At 40.1% G+C, this 25,727-nt stretch overlaps 1 protein-coding gene across 2 annotated transcripts in view; it reads right to left on the reverse strand.

The window, feature by feature from the left end:
- Nucleotides 1-848: 848 nt before the first annotated feature.
- atp2a2b (ATPase sarcoplasmic/endoplasmic reticulum Ca2+ transporting 2b) overlaps nt 849-25,727 on the reverse strand; it is a 32,121-nt gene continuing 7,242 nt past the window's right edge. Inside the window, exons 5-21 of one of the 2 annotated variants that reach the window (XM_053687951.1) lie at nt 24,955-25,093; nt 15,243-15,323; nt 12,824-12,909; nt 12,205-12,669; nt 9,925-10,013; nt 9,712-9,814; nt 9,455-9,586; nt 9,247-9,366; nt 8,075-8,293; nt 7,400-7,735; nt 7,048-7,268; nt 6,746-6,948; nt 5,843-5,928; nt 5,528-5,661; nt 5,302-5,419; nt 4,819-4,939; nt 849-1,388 (exon numbers count right to left, since the gene is read on the reverse strand). In XM_053687951.1, the coding sequence (XP_053543926.1) occupies nt 1,375-1,388; nt 4,819-4,939; nt 5,302-5,419; nt 5,528-5,661; nt 5,843-5,928; nt 6,746-6,948; nt 7,048-7,268; nt 7,400-7,735; nt 8,075-8,293; nt 9,247-9,366; nt 9,455-9,586; nt 9,712-9,814; nt 9,925-10,013; nt 12,205-12,669; nt 12,824-12,909; nt 15,243-15,323; nt 24,955-25,093 (2,667 nt within the window). In that variant the 3' untranslated portion in view covers nt 849-1,374. Of the gene's footprint in view, nt 1,389-3,117; nt 4,940-5,301; nt 5,420-5,527; nt 5,662-5,842; nt 5,929-6,745; nt 6,949-7,047; nt 7,269-7,399; nt 7,736-8,074; nt 8,294-9,246; nt 9,367-9,454; nt 9,587-9,711; nt 9,815-9,924; nt 10,014-12,204; nt 12,670-12,823; nt 12,910-15,242; nt 15,324-24,954; nt 25,094-25,727 lie in introns of those variants that run through there. The other variant, XM_017492439.3, reaches the window with a different exon arrangement.

Raw genomic sequence — 25,727 nt, forward strand, 5'->3', positions numbered from 1 at the left:
ATTTCAATTTAATTTAAACCTCAATAACTTAAAAAACTATTCAGCCAATAAGAAACGTCTGTTTAAAATTGCCCATTTTAATTTAATTTATATATATTATATACATTTTTAAAATGTGTTCTATGGGTGGAAATTTCAGGAATAAACAGCTCTATGGCTCTAATAGATATGCAACCATCCTGATACCATGTACCATTTACTCAAAACTATAAACACAAGTCCAAAACTGCACACACACACAATCTGGACACATTTCAATCTTCCATGGCAAAACTAAATACTTGGCTCCAAACACATGGTATCTCTCACTTGAACCAAACTTGGTTAGTTCCAAGCCAAGCAAATGACCCTAATTATTCATCCCAAGCTTCTGATAGGTGTGTGCACGATTTTGTGTTGCAGTGTTTGCACCTGGAGAATTGTGTGTTAATTGAGTTCAGGTTTGGATGAATTGAGTTCATTGTATTAAGTGCTAGTGCTTTCTGAAGGAGTACATTGTATAACCAATGAGGATTGAAGCTTTTGTGTATACGATTTTGCACAAAAGGCTCAACACATCGGAAGTGTGTGTGTTTAGAGTTTTGGAAAACGAATCTTTCCCTGTTGGTACCCAAATAAATGGTTTTCAAACATTTTTCTCATAGACTCTCATAGTTTTAGTGTCTAAGTGATTGAGAAAAAAAATATATTTTATGGTTATATGGGTCCCTGACACTATAAATGTATTATATCTGCTTTACACAACCGTAAAGCACATAATAATCATATTGATAATGTATTACGCTTGTATAGCACCTGTACAAAGACAAATTCACAAGAATTTTGTGTTCATAAAATCAACCTGATGAGTTTATTTGTAAAATGATGTCCATCATATCATACCATTGAGCACCAATGTACACAGCAAATAGGCCTACTATATAAATATAGATAAAATTAGCTACTTACAACAGAAGGCATGCATTTTACTATATATTATACATATGTATACTGTATATAAAACTGACATTTTACACGGTTTAAAAAATAAAGAAATAAATGTAACCTATACTGACAAACTGTTTGCAAGGCAGCATGATGTGTAATGGTAGACGCCATTCTCTCATTCATACAAAATTGAGGAGCGAGGATGCTGGATGCCCAGCCTGAACACAGTTTATCACTCTCCTCTACGAAGCAAACAGAATTCACAGTTGTCCATTCAGCCTTATTTTGTCCTTCGTTTATCATTTGCTCCATCGGTAAAGAACAGCTGTTCTTACAGGTCAGACCAAGGATCATGCAGCGTACAATGTGGAGGAGGGAATGCCACATGCACAAGGAGAAGCTGTCCAGTTTCCTCCCCAGAACAAGCTGGAGGGAGACGGGGACGTCTTACAAGGCGCAAGCTGTGAAAAGAAGAGTAGAAGAGGGGGAGGATGAGTTTGAGGTTCAAGCCAGCCATCAGAGATGTGACAGCAAGCATGACGAAAAGACTATGCGCATGATATTGTCATTTCATTAACTCATCCCAGACCCCTTCAATCTTTTCCAATGGAAGGTACGTAGAACGTGTGTTATGACAAAATTTGACTGATTAAAGACACTTAAGAGCAATATTATATATATATAAATAAATAAAAATATTTATGGATTATTTTAAAGCGGCAGTTTGTAATTTATAGAACACACTGCTGCCTGTGAAGTGAATTTCAACTGCAGTTAAACTACACCTGCATAAAGGAAAGGAACAGAGAAGGTGCAAATAAAGAAATTAGAAGCATTATCACTAATGAGACACGTTTTACTCTCCAACTCACAAAAATGTAACCAGAAGTCTGTAATGAAGTGCCATTTTGTGCTTTTTTTTTAATTGTATGATTATTACAGGTATAGGAAGTTTCAAACAATACAAACTGCACCTTTAAAGCTTGAGCACCTGAGCCAAGTGCAGGTAGAAATTAGAAATGTGTTGGCCGGCAGCCAGAGCAAGGTTCATGAGGGGCTGGTGGGGGCCATTAATTTCAGAAACCATGTAAGGCTCTTGGTAAGGAAGCTATAATTTGTCCCTGTTGGATTTAAGATTCATATATTCGTTAGTGCTGTTGTTAATTCAATCACTTACTGAACACAAACCCAAAGAGGTTTCAGTTTTTTATGGTTAATTATACCACAACATTGTTGAATTATCTATTGGAATCGAACAAGCTTTCTATAAGGAGACATTTATTTAAGAGTTTTGGAAAGAGTCTGCAGTGTCAGAATTTTCTAACAGGAAAGTTTTCAGGAGATAAGACTTTGTGCCTTGCAGTTTCTTGGGAAGGCTTCAGGAAAGAGAGGAAAAAGGTGCAACTTGTATCTCTCTCTCTCTCTCACACACACACACACAAGCATTAAACATAACCATAAATGTATATTTAAAAAAAAAAAAAAAAAAAAAAAAAAAGGATTAGGGATCACTCATCAATAGGAAACTTTTAGTGCTGGCAAATTGCTGTGGTATAAAAGGAATAAAACACTTCAGGACATACCGTTATAAGAAACTAATCTACTTTGCGGGTGGTAATTAGAACTCGTAATTGCTTCTCATCAGGTTGCATCACACCAGCATGTCTTTGACTATTTTTCTATAACAGCACACCAAGTGTCTTAATCCATACTTAATACTGTAGCTTAGTAGCATGGTTAATATTAATAGACATGTCAATAATACTCACTCAGTGAAGGGGACACCCATTGAAGGCATAAGGGGGTGAAAAAAAGAATTGTTAAAGAGTTGTTAGATACCAACACTGGCAGTGCCACTCCCATGGCCCAATAACATGCTTCATTTGGCATGTAATAACGGCAGCTTTTCATAAACAAGGATTAGGTTTATAGCTGGGGTCGCTACACATTCAATTTGTGATGGAAAACGTAAATTGGTACAAGGTAAATGTGCTATGTACAAACTGACAGGGTCCTGCAGTAACACAAGCTAGGTCTTCAGCTTGTGCTTGCCTGGTCACACGTTAACTTCTTTTTGTATGTACATTATTTCAAGTATAATTGCTCCTGTAACTCTACATATATATATATATATTAGATATATAGACTATGTTAACAAAAAAAAGCCAGTAAAATAAACAGACAACGCACTTTCTTTTTTTGTTTTAATTCAAATGGTCCATGAATGTATTTTCTTGAAGTAGAAAAAAAAGGGGAGAGTGAAACATTTTGGTTTTGCATCATAAAATCCATGGTCTAAAGGTACGATTATTTACTAAACCGATCACGTTAACAGTTTTTCGTCTCCGACCCTTACGCCGTAGATGGCAACATTTACATCCATGACTCACCCACACCACCCTGCCTCAAACACTTCTAAATTAAGTTAATACAAGTCAAATCAATTATAAAATACAAAAGAAAATACATCCTTAAAACTAAAACTAAAACAAAAAATGGAAAAAAACAAAACAAAATAATAATAATCAGGGACACGATGATTTGATTTTTTTTTTCTGCACAAGCCAAGAGGGGCACACCTCCTCATAGCAACAGGGTCATACACAAGATGTGTAAAGCTCAGTGAGGCGAGAAACTAATCAGACTGTATTGAGGTAGCTGTGCTCTGCCCAGTGCAGAAAAACTGGCTTTAATAATTAAGGTATTTAAAAAAATAAAAAATAATAATAATAATGATGAGGAAAACACCAAAATGGAGGTTATTATACAAAGGGGAAGACAGACAAATAAATGAAAACCCACACGTAATGCATGCAGGATACACAACATGCAGCAGGATCTGATTTTGTCGATGCGTTGACTCCGGACCCGCCCGTCCTATGCTCTTGTGCCCCCACTCTGAACAAGTCGAACATTCACACTGGACATGATAAAGAAATGTAAACAGCTTTCTTAGTCTCACCTGGCTATGTTTAGGCAGCTGTGTAGGATGCTGAAAATGCATTCTGTTCTTGTACATAGCGTTTTTTTTTTTTTCTTTTGACAGATTTCTGCATTTTGACAAAAAACCTGAATCCATTTTATTTCAAATGCATCCTTACTCTCTAAAATGAAAATGATTCGCCTGTGTGTGTTATGGGGCGGAGGGTGGGTGGTCGAGAAAAAAAGAAGAAAAAAAAAAAGTTAATCGGCTGCCTAAACTTAACCCCTCGTTAAGTCACCTCAGTGGATTCCTTTTAATACGGACAAAAAAACCCCAAAAAAACACAGTTATAAAATAGTGTTCAAACTTGGTACGCATCGTAGAGCTTTTCTTCATGCACTGAAAGGGAGGACACAAAAAAAATCAAAACAATGAATTTAGTATTTCTACTTTGTTTGAAATGCAAATTCTTAAACTAAAAAAAATAATAATAATAATGACAAACTGTGTTAAGACCAAACCAGCAGAACATCCACAGATGTGGGAATAATAATAATGATAATAATGATCATTAATACTTAAAGAATTCAGCTCTATGTGGTCCCCTCCATACCCGCTAGACATGGTTTTTAAAAAGAACTTTGTTACATTTATTATATTATTGTTATGTTCGTGTTAACGCGGTCCTCCTCGTGCACATTCACTGGTGCACAGGCACACTTCACACACACATACATACATACACACACATTCTTTCTATCTACACACTGAGTGAAGGGAAGAGGTGGGGAGAGGGTTGTGTTTCTGTGCTCAAATGAGTCAGGACCAGAACATTTCAGCCAGGTTAGTGTCGATGCTGTAGATCCAGAGCACCAGGGGGAGTGAGAGAGCCACGAACGGCCAGGAGATGCCCTCGGTGCAGGTGCTGAGCGAGCAGGACTTTTCCGAGGGCGAGTCCAAATCTTTACCGGGTTCGAGGTAATTCCTGGCTGCGAATTTCAGCACCTCGTCCAGTAGGATGACGGGCAGTGAGATCTTCAGCACCATCAGCCACTGGGTCATGTTCAGTGGCGTGATCTGAAAGATCATCTGAGGACGGCAGAGCGAGAGACAGAAATCGATATGGGAAATGAAGACTTCGCGAAACAAATACGTGGGGCCAAACGCACGTTTTTTTTTTTTTTTTTTTTTTTTTAATTAAATTATGAAGGTAAGGTAAGGTATTACAGGCGCAGTGCCAGTCACGGACGGTGCAGGAAAGCAGCGTCTTTTTTTTTCTTTTCTAAAGCCCACTTTGTCTAAAGTATCCTTCTCATTCAGCAAGAAAGGCCAATTATGCTCAAACAGACTCCTGATCAACATTTTATAAAAACATGTCTGAAAACACATCTCAGAACCAGCTGTACTCTCTCTCATCTATTAGATTGATCTCTGTATAGTGTGGCTCATACCGGCAGAGGCTCCACGTAGAGGATGAGGAAGTGGAGGGACATGGAGAGGCAGATAGCTCCCAGCAGCCATACGTTCTCCCACGGGGGCATGCGCAGCAGAGACTGGTTTTCAGACACACTGAAAAAAAACAAAGCGGCCAATGAGAAACCCCGTCGTGAGTAAGACCTGAAATAATTCAAGTTGTATGCAGTCTACACATCTGAAAAGTACTTGTAAAACACTGACCTGTTGAGGGCATTGCACATCTCGATGGTGACGAGCACAGACAGTGCCATGGTCATGGGGTAAGGCGACTCGAACACCTCACAATTAATGCCCGCAAACTCTGGGTTCTCCGGTCCACATTGGAGGAAGTGACTCTGCGGGAAGAAAATCAGAAATTTGAAATCAAAATAGTCAGTAGTAGCTAGGGAATCAGCTCAGCTATTTTAGATACAGCAGAAATAACTTTAGAGGAAGATTTCTACAGGATTTTGTTACTGAGGGTACGTGTAAAGTTTACATACACCCACTGTGTGTACGCAAATTAAAAGCACTAACCAGGTGGTACAAGCTAACTCTTGGTCCGTCTTCAGCAGCAATAAACCACCAAGCAGCAGCTCCAACTGTGGCGGCACCGACGTAGCCTACAGAACACAGATTCAACACCATTTACACCTTCCTGTAAATTTCTGTTGTTCTGCTGCTTTACCTGAAGTTCGTTATTTTTCAATAAGAGCATGTGAAGTGTTTGATTACGGTTTATTTATTAAAGAGATATAAAATTCAACAGCACCGCAGTATGACAATTCAAGACGGCAAGAACAGCACCTTATAAACTGAAAAAATATGCTAAATTTGTCTCTCTCCGAGTTGCTAAGATGCTAAGTTGCTATGGTTCATACAGATGCTTTATAATGAAATTCAAGGACTTTTCAAGCACTATTTTTGTTTTTGGACTATACAAGAGATGTCATTCAAACATTCTTTTTAAATTTCAAAAAATATATATAATTAATAGTAATTTTTTATTTTTTAAACATAACCAATTTTTACATAGCACCTTTTCCCAGCCATGACATGATGGAATAAATTTGCATTTTCCAGGCACTGCTACATCTTCACCGTGATGTCAATATATATTTCAAGTGAGCGACAGGAGCACTGTGTCCAAACATTGCTAAATGATGTCATGCATTAATTAGCATATTCATTACATCGTTGTGTCATATGGGTGTCACATTTTGAGTGAAAGGATTGTATTCATGTTCTATAGAAAAAATAAACACTTTAAAATTATTTAGTGTGTTCGTATTTATTCATTTTTTTAATAATTAATTTTCCAGTACTTCAATTTCAAAAAGCCAAAATTCGAGCACCTTGTACAAACCCTGTACAAAGACCTATAAAATCCCTGCTTTCTCTATTGGCATCGTCATTGAAGCTGATATCAAGTGCGCTTACAGCCAATAGTCAGGTATCGGAAGAAGAGCCAGCCGGAGATGAGGGGTTCCTTGGCGTTGCGTGGGGGTTTACTCATGATGTCCAAATCGGGTGGGTTGAAGCCAAGGGCTGTAGCAGGGAGACCGTCTGTCACCAGGTTAACCCACAGCAACTGCACCGGGATCAGAGCCTCAGGGAATCCCAAAGCCGCAGTCAGGAAAATGCTGCGTCGGTTACACAAAAAGAGTTTTGATCACAGTTCTACAGCATGACAGCGGAGCATCATCGGAGGTTCAGGGTACTAAACAGACATGGGTTCTTACCAGACCACCTCTCCTACGTTGGAGGAAATGAGGTAGCGGATAAACTGCTTCATGTTGTTGTAGATGGCTCGCCCCTCCTCTACGGCTGCTACGATGGTAGCAAAGTTATCATCAGCCAGCACCATCTCAGAGGCTGTCTTTGCCACAGCTGTGCCTGAGCCCATTGCTATGCCTATCTCTGCCTTCTTCAGTGCAGGGGCATCGTTTACACCATCACCAGTCTGGAGCAGAGAAACAACAGGATTAGAAAAACCACAGTAAGTAATCCATAACGATATCTAATGTTAATTAGTATGCAGAATTTAAATAAATAAAAAAAATAAAATGTAAAAATAAAAAAAGGACCCATTACCATGGCTGTGATCTCATCATAGGACTGTAAGTACTCCACAATCTTAGATTTATGCGAAGGCTCGACACGCGCAAAGCAGCGGGCGCTGAGTACAGCTTCACGCTGAGTCGAAGGCGACAGGTCGTCGAACTCGCGGCCTGTGAAGGCCATGCGCGAGACGTCCTCGTTCTCTTTGAAGATACCGACACGCCTGCAGATAGCCACGGCCGTGCCCTTGTTGTCGCCGGTGATCATGATGACCCGGATACCTGCCAGGCGGCACAGCTTGACTGAGGCGGCCACCTCGGCCCTGGGAGGGTCCAGCATGCCCACGCAACCCACGAACGTCAGATCAGTCTGTAAAGATATAGGTATAGGTAAAAACGCCACAGGAGTCATGTTCAGCTTTACACATCTGAGTACATTTCTAGATAGGTGGCAGATGAGTGCCTCCTAGTGGTGGAAAAATTACAGATCATTTGCATCGCAAACTTCACGAGTGAGCTGTTCACATTTCTGAAATTTTCAATTTGGCAATAATTTTAATGAAACCCACATAGCTGTAATGTTAAACGAGAGGTTTAAATAGCCAGTTCCAGTTATATCTCTAGTAAACTTGCTAAATATAATTTCCAATTGCTTATAGAGTAATAGAGGCGTGAGACTGAGACCGTTTCACACGGTACGGTTTCTGACCTCGTACTCGACAAAGCGAGACGAATCTTCCAGCCGAAACTCTTCTTTGCTGATCGGATTGTCCCGTGTGGCCAAGGCCAGGCAACGCAGCGTGTCCCGTCCTGTCCCGTACTCACGGATCACCGACAGGATCTTCTCCTTGATGCCTGGCGTCAGAGGGACCTTATTACTGCCCACACGGATGTGTGTACACCTGTCAATAACTCCCTCTGGAGCACCCTTCACAAACACAAACCAAATAAATCATGAATTAAGAATTAAATTAACAAGTAAATACACAGTCAACATCAGGCTAAGGCTAATCCTCCTGCCTGGAAAGGCTCTAAGGGAATGTTTCTCCTTCAGAATTAAGCGTTAGTCTGTCTTCAATTCAGCTCATGATGGCTTTGATTAACAACCATAATTTGAAGCAATTGGAATGGTTTTTGATTAATCTAGCAGCATCAACTAAAAAAATAAGAATGTAAATAGAGGTCATACAAAACAATTAGTTCAACCTGCTGATGCACTGATTACAGAGGATAAATAAATAATTCCCAGCAGCACTCCACTTGGCATCTTCATTAATTCATTAAAATAGACAGAAATAGAGGTCAAGCAAACTACTGGGAGACAACAGGGAAACAGTTCTGACTTCTGAGATTGATGCTATAATAGAGTGAGTGGGGTGTGTGTGGCTAAACACAAAATAATTTGCACCAGCGGCTTCGTGCACAAAAAGTAATAGCTTGCGTACAAATGACGCCCTTGGTGCTAATTATGAAGCCAGTTATAAGCGGAGTCATGTTGTTAGAGCTTGGGAAAACGTGGGGGGGAAAAAAAAAAAAAAAGTCTTCCAGACTGTGCTAAAAGCACTGGCAATGTTTCATTTTTCTCATTCTCCTACGAAACAAATTATCGTTACATCATGCGACCTAAGTACAACTAGATGGCTGCCTGATAAAAGAGGAAACAATTGGCATAGCAAATAGTGTAAAAGAAGAAGTCATGTGATTAAATTCCCATCATGCATTAATCCAAGTCCTTACCCAGCATTCAGTTCGTTATCACACAAAAGACATTATCTTGAAATAACAGAACGGTAAACGGGCTTTCTTTTTAATTGTTAAAGCGATGGCAGTTCTTGAATAGGTGCTCAGAGAGATCAGAAAAATCCTCTTATCCGCAATTACCTTGACGAACATCTTGCCGAGTGCGGAGCGCCCCTTGTTGGGGGTGCAGTACACAGACATGGACTTCCTGTCCCGCGAGAACTCCAGTGTGAATTCTTTCTTCATCAGCTGCTTAATAACCTGAGCGAAAGAAGAATTGAACATATGATTAGCTGACTATAAAACCGGCCATATTTCACACACAGACACAGTAGAAATGACTGTTTACAGAGTTGCAAGCGTTGGCCCGTTCAATCTTGGGAAGGGTTTTGAGATCATTGTCGAACACGTTCATCTTCTCCACCAGGCACGTGAGAGCCGTTTCAGTCGCCTCTCCGACCTTCTCATACACTCCTTTCGCCTGGGGACAGAAAACCACAAACAGGAAACGCGTGAGAAGAAAAGGAAGAGATGGATACGTCGGTCAAATTAACGGGTACAGTGGAAAAATCTCCTTTCCAATCTTTAACGATTTTATTAACAAACCTCGTTATAGTCCAAAGAGGAGTCATTGCACAGGGCACAGATTGTGGCCATCTCAACCAGAGCGTCATACTTGGAGCATTTCACTGGTTTCCCGTCCTGGAACCTGAGCAGATATAAAGAGTGTTAAAAAATAACAAAAGCTCTTTTAATAAACCTGCATCACAGGAAAACAGTTCCAAGTTCAGTAAGTCTATACCGAATAAACCAACTCACACTTGTCCTTCAGGAGCGTATGTAGAACCAGTAATGGTGAACTCTTTGAGAGAGCAGCTGTCGCCCCGCACCTGGTCGATGATGAACATCTGAAACACACACACGGGCATGCATGCTGTCAAAATCACCAGCAGGTGGCGCATAAAAACACTGCAGTACATCAAAAGATCTATCCTGGGAATACAAAAACCTCAGGGTGCTTTGGGGGGGGGGGGGGGGGGGGGGGGGGGTCATGTAGGGGTCAGTACTGACTAAAATATACTGAAAACAAGAACAGTATATTAGTGTTGGCCAATAGCCACATTGGCACTGGGACTTTTCCGGTGAGGAAAACCAGAGCCTTTGGACACAGCAACCATGTCACCATAGAGATACAGCAAATAGTGAGCAAGAAAGAGAGAATACAGAGAAACACAATAGAGTAAAAGCATGGAGCTGGCACTTCGCTTGGCAAATCCGAGTGGGTGGTGCCATGAGAATGGTTCGAGCAAGTAAACTCCAAATAAAAGCTCAGTGCACTCTTCTCTCTCTTTCTCTCGGTTTTAGCGATCACGCTTACATAAAACAATCTACATAACAGACAGGATAGAGCTGGTGAGAGTAAAGAGATAAACAAAACAGATTACATTCCTTCTGACAAACGGCTATTTTTAAAGCCACCCTTTTAACATTAGAGGAAAAAGCGGCAACGGAGTGTTCATAGCAAAAGATTTTAGCCAATCTTATCCTGCTCGACCTGATACCTGCATATCTGGCAACAACATGCGTCATAAAGCAGATCTGAATTTGATTTTCTACAGCTCATAACACCATTCAGAGACACCAAACCGGTTCTGTTCTTGCACAAGTGCACGCAAGTGTACACTTGTAGGTGTGTGTGTGTGAGAAGTCTGCAGTACCATGACTGCTAAGTAAAACAGAGCTCCGAAACACAAGGCCAGTTATGCAACACCACTGCAAGTAACTGAGTACCGCATACTGATGAGCATTCAAAGAGTAGTGATGGAGCAAAGCCGGCTGGAAGAGGTGGACTGTGGTGTTAATGTAAGAGGGGGCGGGGGGGGAATATGACATTTAGAAAGTGTGATAAAGGTAAAGACAAATTGAGGGAGGGGGAAAAAAAAAGGATTGCATTATAAGGCAAACTTGGTAGAATAAGGAAAAAGGAGAGAAGAGGTAGTAGCTATAATATAGCTTGTCAGAGATGTGATCGATCAATATAAGAGACAAGGTCATTATAGCACACTAAGGTCTCCTTAAAAATAAGTCAAAATGAAAATGTACTCAAGTTCTCTTTTATTCTAGTAGAAGTTTGGTGCCAAAAGCATGCTACTTTAGTTTTGCACTGAAGTTCAGTTCAGCATAGCTCTCAACTAAATAACTTTATTTACACATAAGAATAAGTTTGAATTTCAAACAAATCAAGTCAGAATTGCATTACCATCCAAGAAACTTCAAGCAGATTTTTGTTGGTGTGTGGTTACTATAAACATGACAAAAAAACTATTTGATGATCAACATCAATTTGGCACTATTTATTTATTTATTTATTTTATAGAGAACCGTGAGTCATTCAGGATCAGATTACTGAATACCAAACCAAGTGGCTTGAAGGAGGTGTGTGTTTAGGCATGCTCAACTTCCTTTTATGTGCAAGCTACATCAAGCAAGCATCAGACACAAAATGCGTCAGCCGATCAACTATGTTTAGGATAAAAGGAACTTTGCGTAGATTATTTACTAAACGATCATTCTGGATTATTTAATCCCTAATGTACCACAGCGCTGTTGAATTCTTGATTCAGATTGGTCGTTGATGAACTTTCTGTAACAGCATACTCTGACAGTCTGACAAACACAAGTCTAAAGTTTTCTGCCGTAAAGAAGTCTTGAGATTTGTTGGTAACGTGACGAGTTGTTATTATTAACTTCAAGAAAGGGAAAAGGAGAGAGGATGGTCAGGAAATGACTGTTTAAATCTATGATAACAGGAAGTCTTTTGGACGTTCCATAACATTAGACATAACGATAAGTGGCTAAAAAGAAGTGGCCTTCTTAAATAAAAATCTTTTTCAAATGTTAGCATTGGCAAATAAAACATTTGCGGTTATAGGAGGAAAAAAATAAATCGACTAAAAGGAACTTTGCTTCACACTGCTGCCTCAATGACTGATTATTTTTCTATAACAGCATGCCAAACATCCCTCCATAAGCAAGGCCTTGATTATGCAAACGAACGTTGAAAAACTTTATATATTTTAACCAGGCAACGTTCCTCACCCTGCATACAGACATCTGGTTGGTGGTCAGGGTGCCAGTCTTGTCTGAGCAAATAACCGATGTGCAGCCCAAGGTCTCCACGGAAGGCAGCGAGCGCACAATGGCGTTCTTCTTGGCCATGCGACGAGTGCCCAGCGCGAGGCAAGTGGTAATGACGGCGGGAAGCCCTTCAGGGATGGCAGCTACGGCCAGCGCCACGGCGATCTTAAAGTAGTAGACAGCACCACGGATCCAGGAGCCCCCGTGCACCGGGTCGTTAAAGTGACCGATATTTATGATCCACACGGCGATGCAGATGAGAGAGATGACTTTGGAGAGCTGCTCTCCGAACTCGTCCAGCTTTTGCTGCAGTGGTGTGCGTTCTTGCTCCGTGGAGGCCATTTCGTCACGGATCTTGCCGATTTCTGTGTACACACCCGTGGCCACCACGACACCCACAGCCTTACCAGCGGCAATGTTAGTGCCCTGCCAAAGCATAGGCACAGAAATAAGTTGAAAACAACACTGTGTTCAACATCTCATCCTTAAGTACTAATTAGGACAAGATCCTCAAAAATGATGTGCATAGATATTAAACATGCCATGCAGAATGGATCATATGTTGCTAATTCAAACTTACAGAGAACAGCATGTTCTTCTTGTCCTGGTTTACAGCCCGTGGGTCAGGGACTGGGTCTGTGTGTTTAATGACTGATACAGACTCTCCTATAGAGAAACACAAGACAAATCGGACAACAAAATGGTGAAACGGCAAATGTTTTGCACTTCTGCTGATACGGTCAGTCTGGATCAATTACATTATGTCCAACACCAGAGCTTTTTCAGGGTAGCTGCAGGTAGTGCCAAATTTAATTTAGTGCTTTTTGACAACAATAGAGCTGCAAAAAAGTTTGTATATGAATGCAATTACAAGCTCACTGTGCATAACTTAAGCATATGGCAGTTTGGGAAAAGTGTCAGATGTCACTGATGTAGAACTAGAATAAAAAAAAATAAAAATAAAAAAAAAGACGAAAAATAAAATTATCTTTTATCTTCCTTTCTCTAAAGATCATTGAGGTGTTTGGTAAGGAGCCGGTCACGCTTTGAGTTGCTGGATAGCAACGTGCCAAAGTGAACTGTCTAATCAGTTCAGTTTGCAATCAGATACCGGCCTTCAAAACATCTCTGATGCTACTGTGCTGCAGGTGGAATGGAATCCTTAAAAAGAAAGTTCCTCCCTTTAGCACTTTTGGTAATTATCATACTTTACTTTGGTTGAGATACATGCCTGCAGTTTTCCAAGTTTTCCCAGGCTGCCACACAAATGATATCTTACTGTGTTTACAGTCAACTGTCAAAGACAGGTTTTTACTTAACGCTTGTAATTAAAACCTGCATGTCAGCCTACAGCTAAAAATGAGTATCTTGCTCAAAACTCAAGGAAAAAAAAATAACAAAAAAAATCAAGCAGCCCAAAAAGGTACATTATGCATTATATTAGATATTTAATGAGTGCTGATAGCCAGACTCACCTAGACACCACTAAAACCACCGAATAAAACAGTTCGATTACATTTATTAAAATAACATTAGATCAGTGATAACTGGTTATCGGAATATAATCAGGCGGAAAAGGAAGCCGAGATCAAATGTGTAAAATCAGGAATATGTTACGAACTAATCTGCAGTTGCCTACTATTCCTCACGGTACTGTTTTAATACTTTCTAGAAATGATTAAAATGAAAAATTTAATACCTCTAGTAGTGCTTTTGTCCCCTGCAACTTTACTTTTCACAAAACTGATTTAATACTTTTCATACAATGGATTCACAGGAAACCCTGTTATTAAACTCATCGCATTTCAAATGAACTAGACCAGTTTTAATAAGGGCTTTATAAATTTTTTAAATCCCAATCGCCAACAGCTGCTCAGCGTCACTGGTCTAGAATTAGAAAATGCCTTTCTGGTCCTTCTCGACCCGAGGCTGTTAAATTCACAGCAAAGCTGAGCGTGAGAACTACCAGCCCTCTGAACAGAGCTTTCCACACTGCATTCACGTTTTAAAAAGGTTGGTATAAGCACAGAAATTAAGCCTTAAATGCTCTAAACAGTGAGTACTAAAACCATTCAAGGCTTGAAAGTGTCTAACTAGGATCCGCAGTCTGCTACTTGGAAAATTAGTTGGATGCCCACCTCATGCTCCATTTAAACTCTCTATTACAAAAAGTTTCAACATTTTCAGCTTTTACTGACTCAAGCGTTAAAAATGCATAAAAACAAAGTTATCTCAGGGGAGGGAGGGGGGAACCCCCCCCGCCCAAAAAAACCCCTGAGATCATACATCACTGTATTGATATTACATCAACCTGGGCCCAGGTCAGTTTACTCTATTCCAGCTTAAGTACACCTGAATTCTGCCAACCACTGCGTCATCAGCTTATTTGGCTGCATGTACACAAAAACTAATTCAGCGCTGAAGAAAATCCCCATATCATGATTATCATAGAACGTCGAGGACCAAGCAGAGAGAGCTAATATGCAATTACCTAAATTAACTAAAGATCTGGAGGAAAAAGAAAAAAGAATGGCCAAGAATGGACATTATGCAGAAACTTTACCAATTAAGGTAGTGAAGCTAAATTAAGCCCTACTGAAGAGTTTCCTCTCTCTCACACTCTTTCCACCTTTACCAAGTTACAGACATCATTGATCTCCCATTAAGGTCAGAATCCTGGAAGGAACACTGTATTTTCATCTTCCACACTACAGTGAAGTACAGTGTTTATTTTCCCTCCAATTAGAAGTACCAGTCATCACCATACAACTTTAGCAGCTTGTACTTGTTTTAGCATCTTCGACAGAAGGTATTTCTCGAAATGTGACATTCTTAGTAATTTAATCTGGGTAAAAGCAACTTGGAATTGGGCAACAAACCGGAGCTTTTACTTAGAGTCGGCTAGCTAAATAATATAGTCAAAACATTCCCTACCTATACTCAAGCATGTAAACTCCATAAACTGTGAATGAAATGATACATTAATGGTCACATCTTACCTGTCAGAATGGATTGGTCCACTCGTAGTGTGGTGGATTTGATAGACGTTAGGCGGATATCGGCAGGAACTTTGTCACCCACTAGAGAGGAAACAAAGTATGCGGTCAGAAATAAGCACAGAGAGCAGCTCACTATAAAAAAAAAAATTTAAACTATAAAAACCACCATGTTTCATCCATCAGCGTCTTTTCCATCAGCGTAGCACTGAATCCGTTTCTTTAAACAAGCAGTGCTTCCATAATACCAGAACTTTATTCCCAGCACTACCTTAAGGATGCATGTCTCCAGACAGCACTCTTAAGGACGACTAAAGGGCCATTATAAGTTTAGCATGCACTCAAAGCACTGAAGATGTAGGAACATAAAGAATCACACATTCAGTACTTTAAGCTCAAGCTGGCATCAACCGACAAACAAGTTCTGGGTGTTCTCTTCAGACAGTTTAAAGCAAACGATTTGCCCTTATTGTGGACTGACGCCTTTGCTTCCGAATATAAATTTAAAGATTTGAATAAAAATCAATGTACAGCTGAGCTGACAACAAACCTACGCTTAAAAGAAATCTCACAGGGAAACTGTTAATGATGAAGGAACCGTGATCTAAATTTATCTCAAATTTCTAACACACCAACACCATATTTCTCACCAGTTCAATTTTGCAGAAGAGGACCGAGATGCATCAAAAAGGTTTAAAGATGTTCCAGCGTTCTCAGGCAAATGCTAAAAATAGCTTGTGAATCATTCTTTCCATGAAATGGAAGGGGTTGTGACTGCTTATATATATATAAAAAAAAATCTATATAAAAATAAAATAATGTAAACATCTAATTCTTTCACAAACTGATCGTTAAATCAACTAGGAAGAGTGATGACATTTATTAGTCACATAGAAGAGCATTCACTTAAACTGTCCACTTTGAATGTATAAATGGTATGTTTATGTGAAGAATGCTTCAATGAGCTGGTTTGAGGCCAAACCTGAGCAAGTGTTTGAGCAGGATCAGGACTAAAGCTCGTTCACAGAGACTCACGAGGGCATTGCGAAGGGCTCCAGGAGTGCTATAGATATCACACACTACTTTTTCTCCTGATCTTGTTGATAAAAATACACGCTGTCTTCAAAATGGCCCTAAACCTACCAAACGAATGTGGAACATGTACCTAATATATAGCTCAAGTTTGGAAAAAGGTCAGACAGTAGGGTAACCTACTTTAAGGTAGACAAGGAGAATGCACCATCCTTGAATAAAGCTCATATGAGATCAGCTCACAGACGGCAAGAGATTATGTGGAAATAAAGAAAAAGCATCCGAACAATGTCTGATCTTCCACTCAACGGCAATTGTACTGCTTCACTTTTGGGAAATGGGACAATGGAATAATGTGGGTTATGAAACGACTCAAAATGTCAAAAACCTAAAATTAGCCCATAAGCTAAATATGGTGTGCTCAATCAGTGGTAACAGCAAAGCATGGCTGGGACAGGCTTAACCACACATTTGGGCAAGATGCAGCAAATACAAATATCCTCCAAGCCAAGCTTCAAACAAATTGTGTAGCAGTCTAGGAAAACCCATCAGACATCACTGTGGCTGAATTCTGGCAAACAGCCATAAAAGGAAAAGAAGATAATTCTACCTTGCTAGCTAAATGCGATTTCCTCACACGGTGAACATCAGGCTTTGACCAAGTTGTTGGAAAGCTACATGCCGTAGCAAAACGGACACAGTATCTGTAATCAGATACTGACTGTCAATGTCCATGATTCTCAGATTTTAAAATGCTAGAATTTTACAGGTTGAGATGCACGTAAAAGAGAAATGTATTTCAGGAAACCATGTATATTTTTATGCAGTTTGCCAGACCGCCACACATTTACTTTTACTAAATGAACCTCTGCTTATGTTTACTGCAGTATTTTGCAGCCTGACCTACTTGGCACCAAAAGAAATTTCTGCAGAGCTTGCATTCTGTCTTTGATTAGGACATGACCTCTCGCAATGTGTATTGTCAGAACACGCACTGCCAGTAAGTGACGACAGGTGACCACCAGTAAGAGGTGTTGTTTAACGGGACAGGACAATAATACAGGAGATGCTTTTATCTAAGGTGACTTAAGGGATGTTCAACGATGCTGCTCAAGGCAAAACCCCAAACTCACATGAACATTGCATGTGTTAAACATTGTGGCATAATTTCAACATCTCGTCAGCCTTGGGCCAAATGCATACAGTATCATGTTCTGCAGAGATGTTAATGAACTGCACGTCAGAAACGATGCACAGCAGAAAGATGAATGGTTCTAGCGTAGTCATGCAGCATAGAAAGCGACACTCTTACAGAGACAAGTGCACACACAGTGGCAAGCCATATGGCATTTCATTATGGAGTTATAAAAGGAACATGAAATCAGGATTTTAAATCCTACACTGCTGTGAAAAGTATTTCTTCTGTTTCTGTGCATCTCTCATACTGAATAGTTTTAGACCTTCAAACGAAATACAACATAAAACAAAGGGAACCTGTGTAAACACACAATAAAGGGGTGGGTTTTTTTTGTTGCTTTTTTTTACTGAATCAAAAAAGGTTATCCAACACCTATCAACAATGTGAAAAACTAATAGCCCCCTTAAACATAAAATCTGGTTGTGCCACCTTTACCAGCGATAACTGTAACCAAACACTTCTGAAAACTGGAGATTAGCCTTTCGCTTACTTCTTGGACTAGCACTTACTCCTATGTTTGGATCACTTTGTTGCAGCATAATCCAGTTGCGTTTCAATTTCAACTTCAGGACTGAAGTACAGACATTCTCCTTCAGAGAGCAGAATTCATGTTTCCCTCAATTATTGCAAACTGCCCAGGCCCTGAAGCAGCAATGCATCCCCACATCACCACACTTCCACCACCATGCTTGACAGTATGTACAGTATCTCACAAAGGTGAGTACACCGCTCACATTTTTGTAAATATTTGATTAAATCTTTTCATGTGACAACACTGAAGAAATGACACTTTGCAACAATGTAAAGTAGTGAGTGTACAGCTTGTGTAACAGTGTAAATTTGCTGTCCCCTCAAAATAACTCAACACACAGCCATTAATGTCTAAACCGCTGGCAACAAAAGTGAGTACACCCCTAAGTGAAAATGTCCAAATTGGGCCCAATTAGCCATTTTCCCTCCCCGGTGTCATGTGACTTGTTAGTGTTACAAGGTCTCAGGTGTGAATGGGGAGCAGGTGTGTTAAATTTGGTGTCATCCCTCTCACACTCCCTCATACTGGTCACTGGAAGTTCAACATGGCACCTCATGGCAAAGAACTCTCTGAGGATCTAAAAAAAAAAAAAAGAATTGTTGCTCTACATAAAGATGGCCTAGGCTATAAGAAGATTGCCAAGACCCTGTTATAATTTTTAATCACAGCAAATCTGACCGTAATTTCAACCACAAGGCAAATCATAGGTTTATATAAACATGCTAGCTCCAACAGATCATTGTTTCTATAGTAACAACTTACACACGCACTTGTTTGGCAGACACTTCATGTAAACGAATTAAAAACAGGCAATTGTTTTCTGTGAGGAGATGTAAGCATTTTTGGAAGGAGTCTCCGGTGTTAGCGCTAAGGCTTGAAGTTTACAGATACAGGAAATCTTCAAGAGCAAGGAGTTTGTGGTTTCGTATTAACATGACAAACTCCACTGAATAGTTTCCTATAACTGTACAGTATGTCCGATCATGGTTTATTTCGAAACATATTACAGTTTAGAACACCACGAGGCCATTTTAGGCTTTCGCATAGACAAGTGTAGAACGGTAAAAGGGGTTAATCATGTGTTTCTCTCCCAGACTCTGACCACTCTGAAGTGGTTAGTAAGTGGTCAGTATTTTAATAATTCCAGCACATCCTGTACTCTTTCTAAAAGGTCACCAATTCCTCAGTTGCAAGCATCAGCACTTCGACACTGTGCACAGACACTTCCTTCTGGCTCGGTGGGGACTCGTCGGCGCTCGCTCCCAACTCCCTGCAGAATCCAAAAGCAGTGTAGCACTAAACTAAGAGCTTCTGAGGTCAAAGACATGAGGTTATTTTCCAAAGGTCATGAACTCTTTTGAAGAAAGTCTCTGGGAAATAAAAAGTTCCTGCCTGTGTTTGTTTTGCTTTCTTACCAGACTCAAAGAACCATCAAGTTCAAGCATCTCGGTGTTGTTTGTTTGCAGCTGCTATAAAATAGTGGCATAACGGGTGAGAAAAGGTTGATGTACAACCTCCTCGACCTCTTGAGCTAAGCTTGGTTAACAGCTCTTTACAACTGGATTTCGAGAATTCATTCATATATCTATTACAACTAGGGCTGCGACTAACGATTATTTTCATAACCAATTAGTTGGCTGATTATTATTATTATCATCATCATCAATTAATCTGAAGGGTTGGGGGCAAGCTTTCAGTACCATCTTTTTTTTTTTAATTTAAAATAAAATCCACAAACTGAGTGTTACAAATATAAACTTCAGACTAAAATACTTACACAACTGTTTGAAACAGAAAAGAACCTAATACACACACCAGAATATATATTATTAATTTAGGACTGTAGTTTAATTCGTTGCCTTTTGTGGATCCATAAAAATAATGCATAAATACTATAAAATGAATACTATAAAATAAATTTTATATTATATATATAAAGTGAAACTCACTTCCACTGCACCTTGTGGTTTCTGTTAATCACTGCCTTTAGGAATATTATTTTACTTGTGTTTACTTTTGATCATAGTATTTTAATTAGATATTACACATCTTACTCGCACTCACACTATAAGCGCGTCTACAGAGTGCGTGATCAGCAACACGGCCTCGTTACTAATAGATCACTTCTGTTATAATAAACGAGAGAATTTACACTGCAACCTTTTAAGCAGCTTGCACCAGCTTTCCCTGCCCCTTCGACACAGTGGAACATTTTGGATATAAACATAACTTTGTCCTTGTGCATCAGTTTGATTTCCAGGGTGTTTAAAATGCTCCCCTTCGAGGACTTGGAGGTTACACACTTTCTTCCTCAGTCACCTGATGATTTTGCCTCCATCTGATAGTGACTGAGGTCATGTTGGGAATAAAACGGAACACTGACAGAAAGTAAACTGAAGAAAGTCATTATCAGTGACTTTGGGTGTCTGCTAATGCTGGCATACGTATTTACGTCATGTGCCGTTGTGGCTTATACTTCCGGTTAGTTTTTTTTTAATAAAAAATAAACCCACTAGTGTTATATTTGAGATGATATTACCTTCCTAAAATCCACACACTAGACGGTAGTGCAGAGTGCATATTGTAATTGTACAGTACTTAATTTGGGACACAACTTTAGAATTTACTCTCCGAAGCGCGTTTTCTGAACAGAAGTAACGTAATGAGTAAATGTACCGCGCGCAGACCAACTAGTCGATAATGAGATTCGCTGACAATGATTTTCATAATCAGTTATTATCGATTAGTTGTTGCAGCTCTAATAACAATACCAAAACAACCAGAATTGATCAATGTTACCTTCTTTGTTCCTAACCCTGGTTTACAGTACATTACACTCTCAATGACTGAGAATTTGGTAACACTTTTCAGTACACTACATACTCCAATTCATTTCGAGCAAAACTGATGCACTGCTCCATTTTGAGTCATGACAAACTTTGAACTTCATTGGCCACAAGGCATTAAATGAAATTCATTTACAGATTTTAGTGTGTCATCATCTTGTTTGGTATTTGAGTACCAGTATTTTTACAGTTACGGCTAAATACAGGTATTTAGGAAAGGTGTTCAGAGTTTGATCAGCCAAACTGACCATTTTCATGGTGTCCAAAAGTACCACCTCAAGGTCAGAGGTAAAAAGGAAGGTAAAAGAGGCTTCTATATTCAAAGCAGGAAACTATACAGCGGCCCCCCATATACACTACAGGCATGGTGTAAACTACCATGGTGTAAACTATGAACACTAGAGTGCTATCTCAGGGGACTGGATGATGAGTTATGCAGTGCTGAAAGGTCAGTAATGGCAGCAGCCTTGCAGCTGACTGGAGACAGAGAAACTTCCCAGGCCAAACAGTGGATCAGGTGTGAGCAACCCGAGTTACCAAGACCGGCATTACGTTACATGGCAACAGCTAGCAAGCGTCTGAGAGTCAGCTGAGAAATACAGCTCTGTGGGAGGCTCGAAGAGCACACGTTAGGGAGGGGTCTGCTGGGCTTCCTTTTCATCATCACCTTCCAAGGTCATGCCGCCGGGGAAGAGTAGGAGAAACAAAAGATGCAGGCCGATCCTCAGCCGATGACTCATTCCATTAGAGTAGGAGGGGCGGGTTTTAAAAAAAAAAAAAAAAAAAAAAAAAAAAAAAAAATAAAAAAAAGAAGATGCAGTTTCTCTTTTCAGCTATTCAGAGATGACATTAGTACCATAAGCTGCTGATGCTGGGGATGAGCATGCCGAGAGGTCTGACAACTTGACGGAGACGAGCAATGTCATAGTTAATTCTTCTCTGGAGGACCACAATACACAAGTACAGCTTGAAAACAGAATATGCCCGTTGTTCATACTCGTCCAGAGAAAATGTGAAAGGGGGCCGACTCTCCTTGCATACAGCCATGATGAAAAAGCTGCAAGGTCACAGGCGATTTAAAAATCCCGTGGCACCATCTGCAGCAGGACTGCTAGATGAAATGGACATCTGTGACGCAGGAGGTGTGTTACATTTCAAATCAGCTTTTGTCCTTTATAAAATTCAATATTATAAACAGTGGAACTGATCCCAGACATTGACTCACTGAAATGTTTGATAGACACACTTTAAGCCAAGAAGAGCATGCACACGCACACATAGATCCTTTAGTGTGTTTGTGTGTGAATGTATTCAATGTTACAGCTACTTAATATTCCCCTCATGCTGCACCCTTTCCCCTCTGCTTCTGCCAGTCATCTTGGTTTTTCCTGTTTGTCCTCTGAATTAGTCTCAATCTGCAACAGTATGGGTTAACGCCACACTGCCTGACTGCAGGGGGGGTCAGAGAATCAATTCTCGCTCTCAAATCTTGCCGTTGTGTCTCCTTCTCACTGCAGACAAACACCCAGAGAAGGCAAAGATGACGCAGAAGGAAGGTGACCAAACAGTAGAGAGAGACAGAGACAAAGAGAGAGAGAGAGAGAGAGAGAGAGAGAGAGAGGAGACAAGGTCGTTGAAAAGAAGCAGAGCTTCAACTTTTCTTCAAGCTTGCAGAACACGTATCCTTTGGATATAATATCTGACTCATGCTAAGCGGTTCCTCCTCATATACCTGGGAGTAACCTGTGCTCATCTGGTACTGCTACAGGAGCATCACTTTGCAAGCACTGCTGTAATGTTTTATATGCAACAGTGATCCAGAAAGGGAGAAAGTTCAGCAGTGTAATGATTACCAATCCCACAGTGTGTACAGAAGCTTAAAAATGCCACCGTGCCTGTGTGAATGAAATGTGCTTTATATCGCCGCAAGCCAAAAACGCATGTGTATTCACCCCTCTAGAACGATACACTGTCAGAATTAATTGCTGCAGTTTCAGATCTCTTTGGATTCCTTAATCTACTTTATTTAAAAAAATAAATAAATAAATAAATAGAAAAGTAGTACTGCCGAGTCATAGATTCTTATTTGTGAGATGTTTGTTTAGGACGGGGGGGAGCTGCCACTTCCCGTGTATTTGCACACTAACGCCTAAAGTCAAACATGGATGCATTTTATTTTACATTAAGGAACTCAAACCCTTCTTTTACCTCTTGACAAAGCAAGGATGCATCTGTCAAGCAGGAAAATAAGGACAAGACATTACGAATTTTTTGATGGTTAGAAGGGGTGGGGCTTCAAGGGTGTCAGTCATGCCGCATTTGGACCTGCCATTGAAGTGCGTCAATTTTCGACCACTGTGTGCACAAGCTATAATGTAAGATTGATCCAGATCGATCTAAAGTGAACAAATGAGTTATACTGTATAAACAAGTCCAGATAAGTGCTACTTGGTTTACTGTTAATACTGCAAGCAGCCATGTCGATTTGACGTCACTCCCTGAACCCAGGGTTGAACAGATCGTCAGGAATTGACCATTCAGAATTCTGAGGTGAGGGGGTGTTTCTGGTTTTTCCTAGTTGGTTGTAAAAGACTACACATTTCACACATTTTTGATTTCATACCTCAAGTGGTAGCAGACACCCTCATGCAAAAACCACACTAAATGTTCATGTGGTCAAAACTGAGGCTTTCTTGGCAGAGGTTAGCGAAATCATGTATTATGTTTCACTGTGCTCGTGTAACCAGGCACAACCAGACATACTAGCAAAGACTGCTATCTAGTTTTAAGAAGCACAGCTAGAATTTGTACCACTTCAGTTATAATGTGTGTGCATGTCTCTCTTTGCTCTGTATACCATGATCAACCAATAAATTAAAAAAAACACATTAAAATATATGGTAACCCTAATTACTCCGTATTTATTAAACATGTTTGAATGTCAGCTTTATTTCCAAGATATAGGACACTGGGGGCAGTGGTGGCTTGGCTGGGGGCAGTGGTGGCTTGATGGTTAAGGCTCTGGGTTACTGGTCAGAAGGTCGGGAGTTCAAGCCCCAGCACTGCTAAGCTGCCACTGTTGGGCCCTTGAGCAAGGCCTTTAATCCTCTCTGCTCCAGGGGTGCAGTATCATGGCTGACCCTGCGCTCTGACCCCAACTCCCTGACATGCTGGGTATGCGAAGAAAAGAATTTCACTGTGCATATGTATGTGATAAATAAAGACTCATTATCATACTGTAGATCACCAAAAATACATCACAAAATTTATCTCGATTTTGGCGTACATTTAATCAAACATCTTCAGTATAAGCACTTTTTCAAAAAAGCAGAGGTGCCTTTGAAGAAAGAAAAAAAAAAGTTACAGTACTATATCCAACCATGGACATATTTTAGCAATTTGACAATATCATGGATATCAAGAGCCATTTTAGGATAAAACTATACCAGTTTGATCACTCAAAATCTTCAGTGAAGTAATTTTTTATAAAGCGACCTTGAGTGCTATTATTTCTTTCTTTCTTCTTCTTCTTCTTCTTATCATACTACGAGAAGCCACCAAGACAACAAATCACTCATCATCTCAATGACTTAAGTAAAAGGGAACATGGTGCAACACAGCCCAACGTGGAGCAAGGGGCGTTGTAAATAATCCTTAAACAGTTGACCCCACTGACATTAAGGATGAGGGGGTACAGAAAGGTTAACTCTGTCGGGGTTTGAAGTAGATACAGTGGATTTGTGGATAAGCGGATTCCTCTGCCTTTTCAGACAAAGCAGCATTTATTACAGCAGCCAATGCAAAGCGGCAGTGACGCAGAGCTTTGCTCATCTCTCGTCTTTCTCACATGTCTAGGCACGTTTTCATCTAAAAACCTGCACACACGCCCTGACTTTGCGGGATCAACACAGCGAACAACAGGGGAAAATACAAAACCGAACCATCGGTAACTCGATCGCTCACAGAAATTACAGAGACCATCTGGGCAGCACGATGACTTCGGTCAGCCATTGTTTACAACGATAAGACTGTTAACACAGTCACAATCGCGCACACGCTGGCTGGTGTGTTTAATTCCAACAGACGCTGAAAAGGAGATATTCTTACCGGCCACTTCCACAATATCTCCAGGAACAATGTCTCTGGCTTTGATCCTCTGCACACTCTTCCTGTCCTGCCGATACACTTTTCCCATTTCAGGCTCGTATTCCTTGAGGGCCTCGATGGCATTTTCTGCATTTCGCTCCTGCAAGCATTATTTAAAAAATAAAAATTAAACACTGACATCACTGAATAAAAGAACAATACATGTTGTACATTCAGGAGGAACTCTGTGGGTGTGGTGGCTAAGCAATGAAATTGAGAGTATAATCACCTAGTGCTTATCTCACAGCCCAGTACTTTGAGAAACTTTACACTACTGCCATCATAAATCTGGGCCTCATTTATGATCAATGCCAACAAAAGCAACGCACCAAAAATAGTTAGACATTAACCTTAAGTAAAGGGAGAGACAATACAGCAACGAGGTGCACCATTCAATCATGAGAAATAATTTTATGCCCCTAAAAATGTCCCAGTGCACCAGCAAATACGATTTAAAAAGTTTCAACCTCTTTGTTCACAATCCCAAAGTTACACACCAGCTTGTGTGGCAGCCATTTTTTGGCCAGATGCCTCTGTTGGCTTCATTCAGATGACTGGAATGCAAAAAAGCCATTTATTACGTTATTTTTATGTACCAATTTCCGGCAACAAGGCTGCACACTGGAGATTTTACTTCAGATTTAACTGCCCAGCTAATAATTTTATTGTTGGTCCACCAGTGGGGAAATTAGAAATCACTTAAATTGCAATCATTTCACACATGACATACTTCT

This window comes from Ictalurus punctatus, chromosome 18, assembly GCF_001660625.3.
Source record: "Ictalurus punctatus breed USDA103 chromosome 18, Coco_2.0, whole genome shotgun sequence".
NCBI classification, from domain to species: domain Eukaryota; kingdom Metazoa; phylum Chordata; class Actinopteri; order Siluriformes; family Ictaluridae; genus Ictalurus; species Ictalurus punctatus.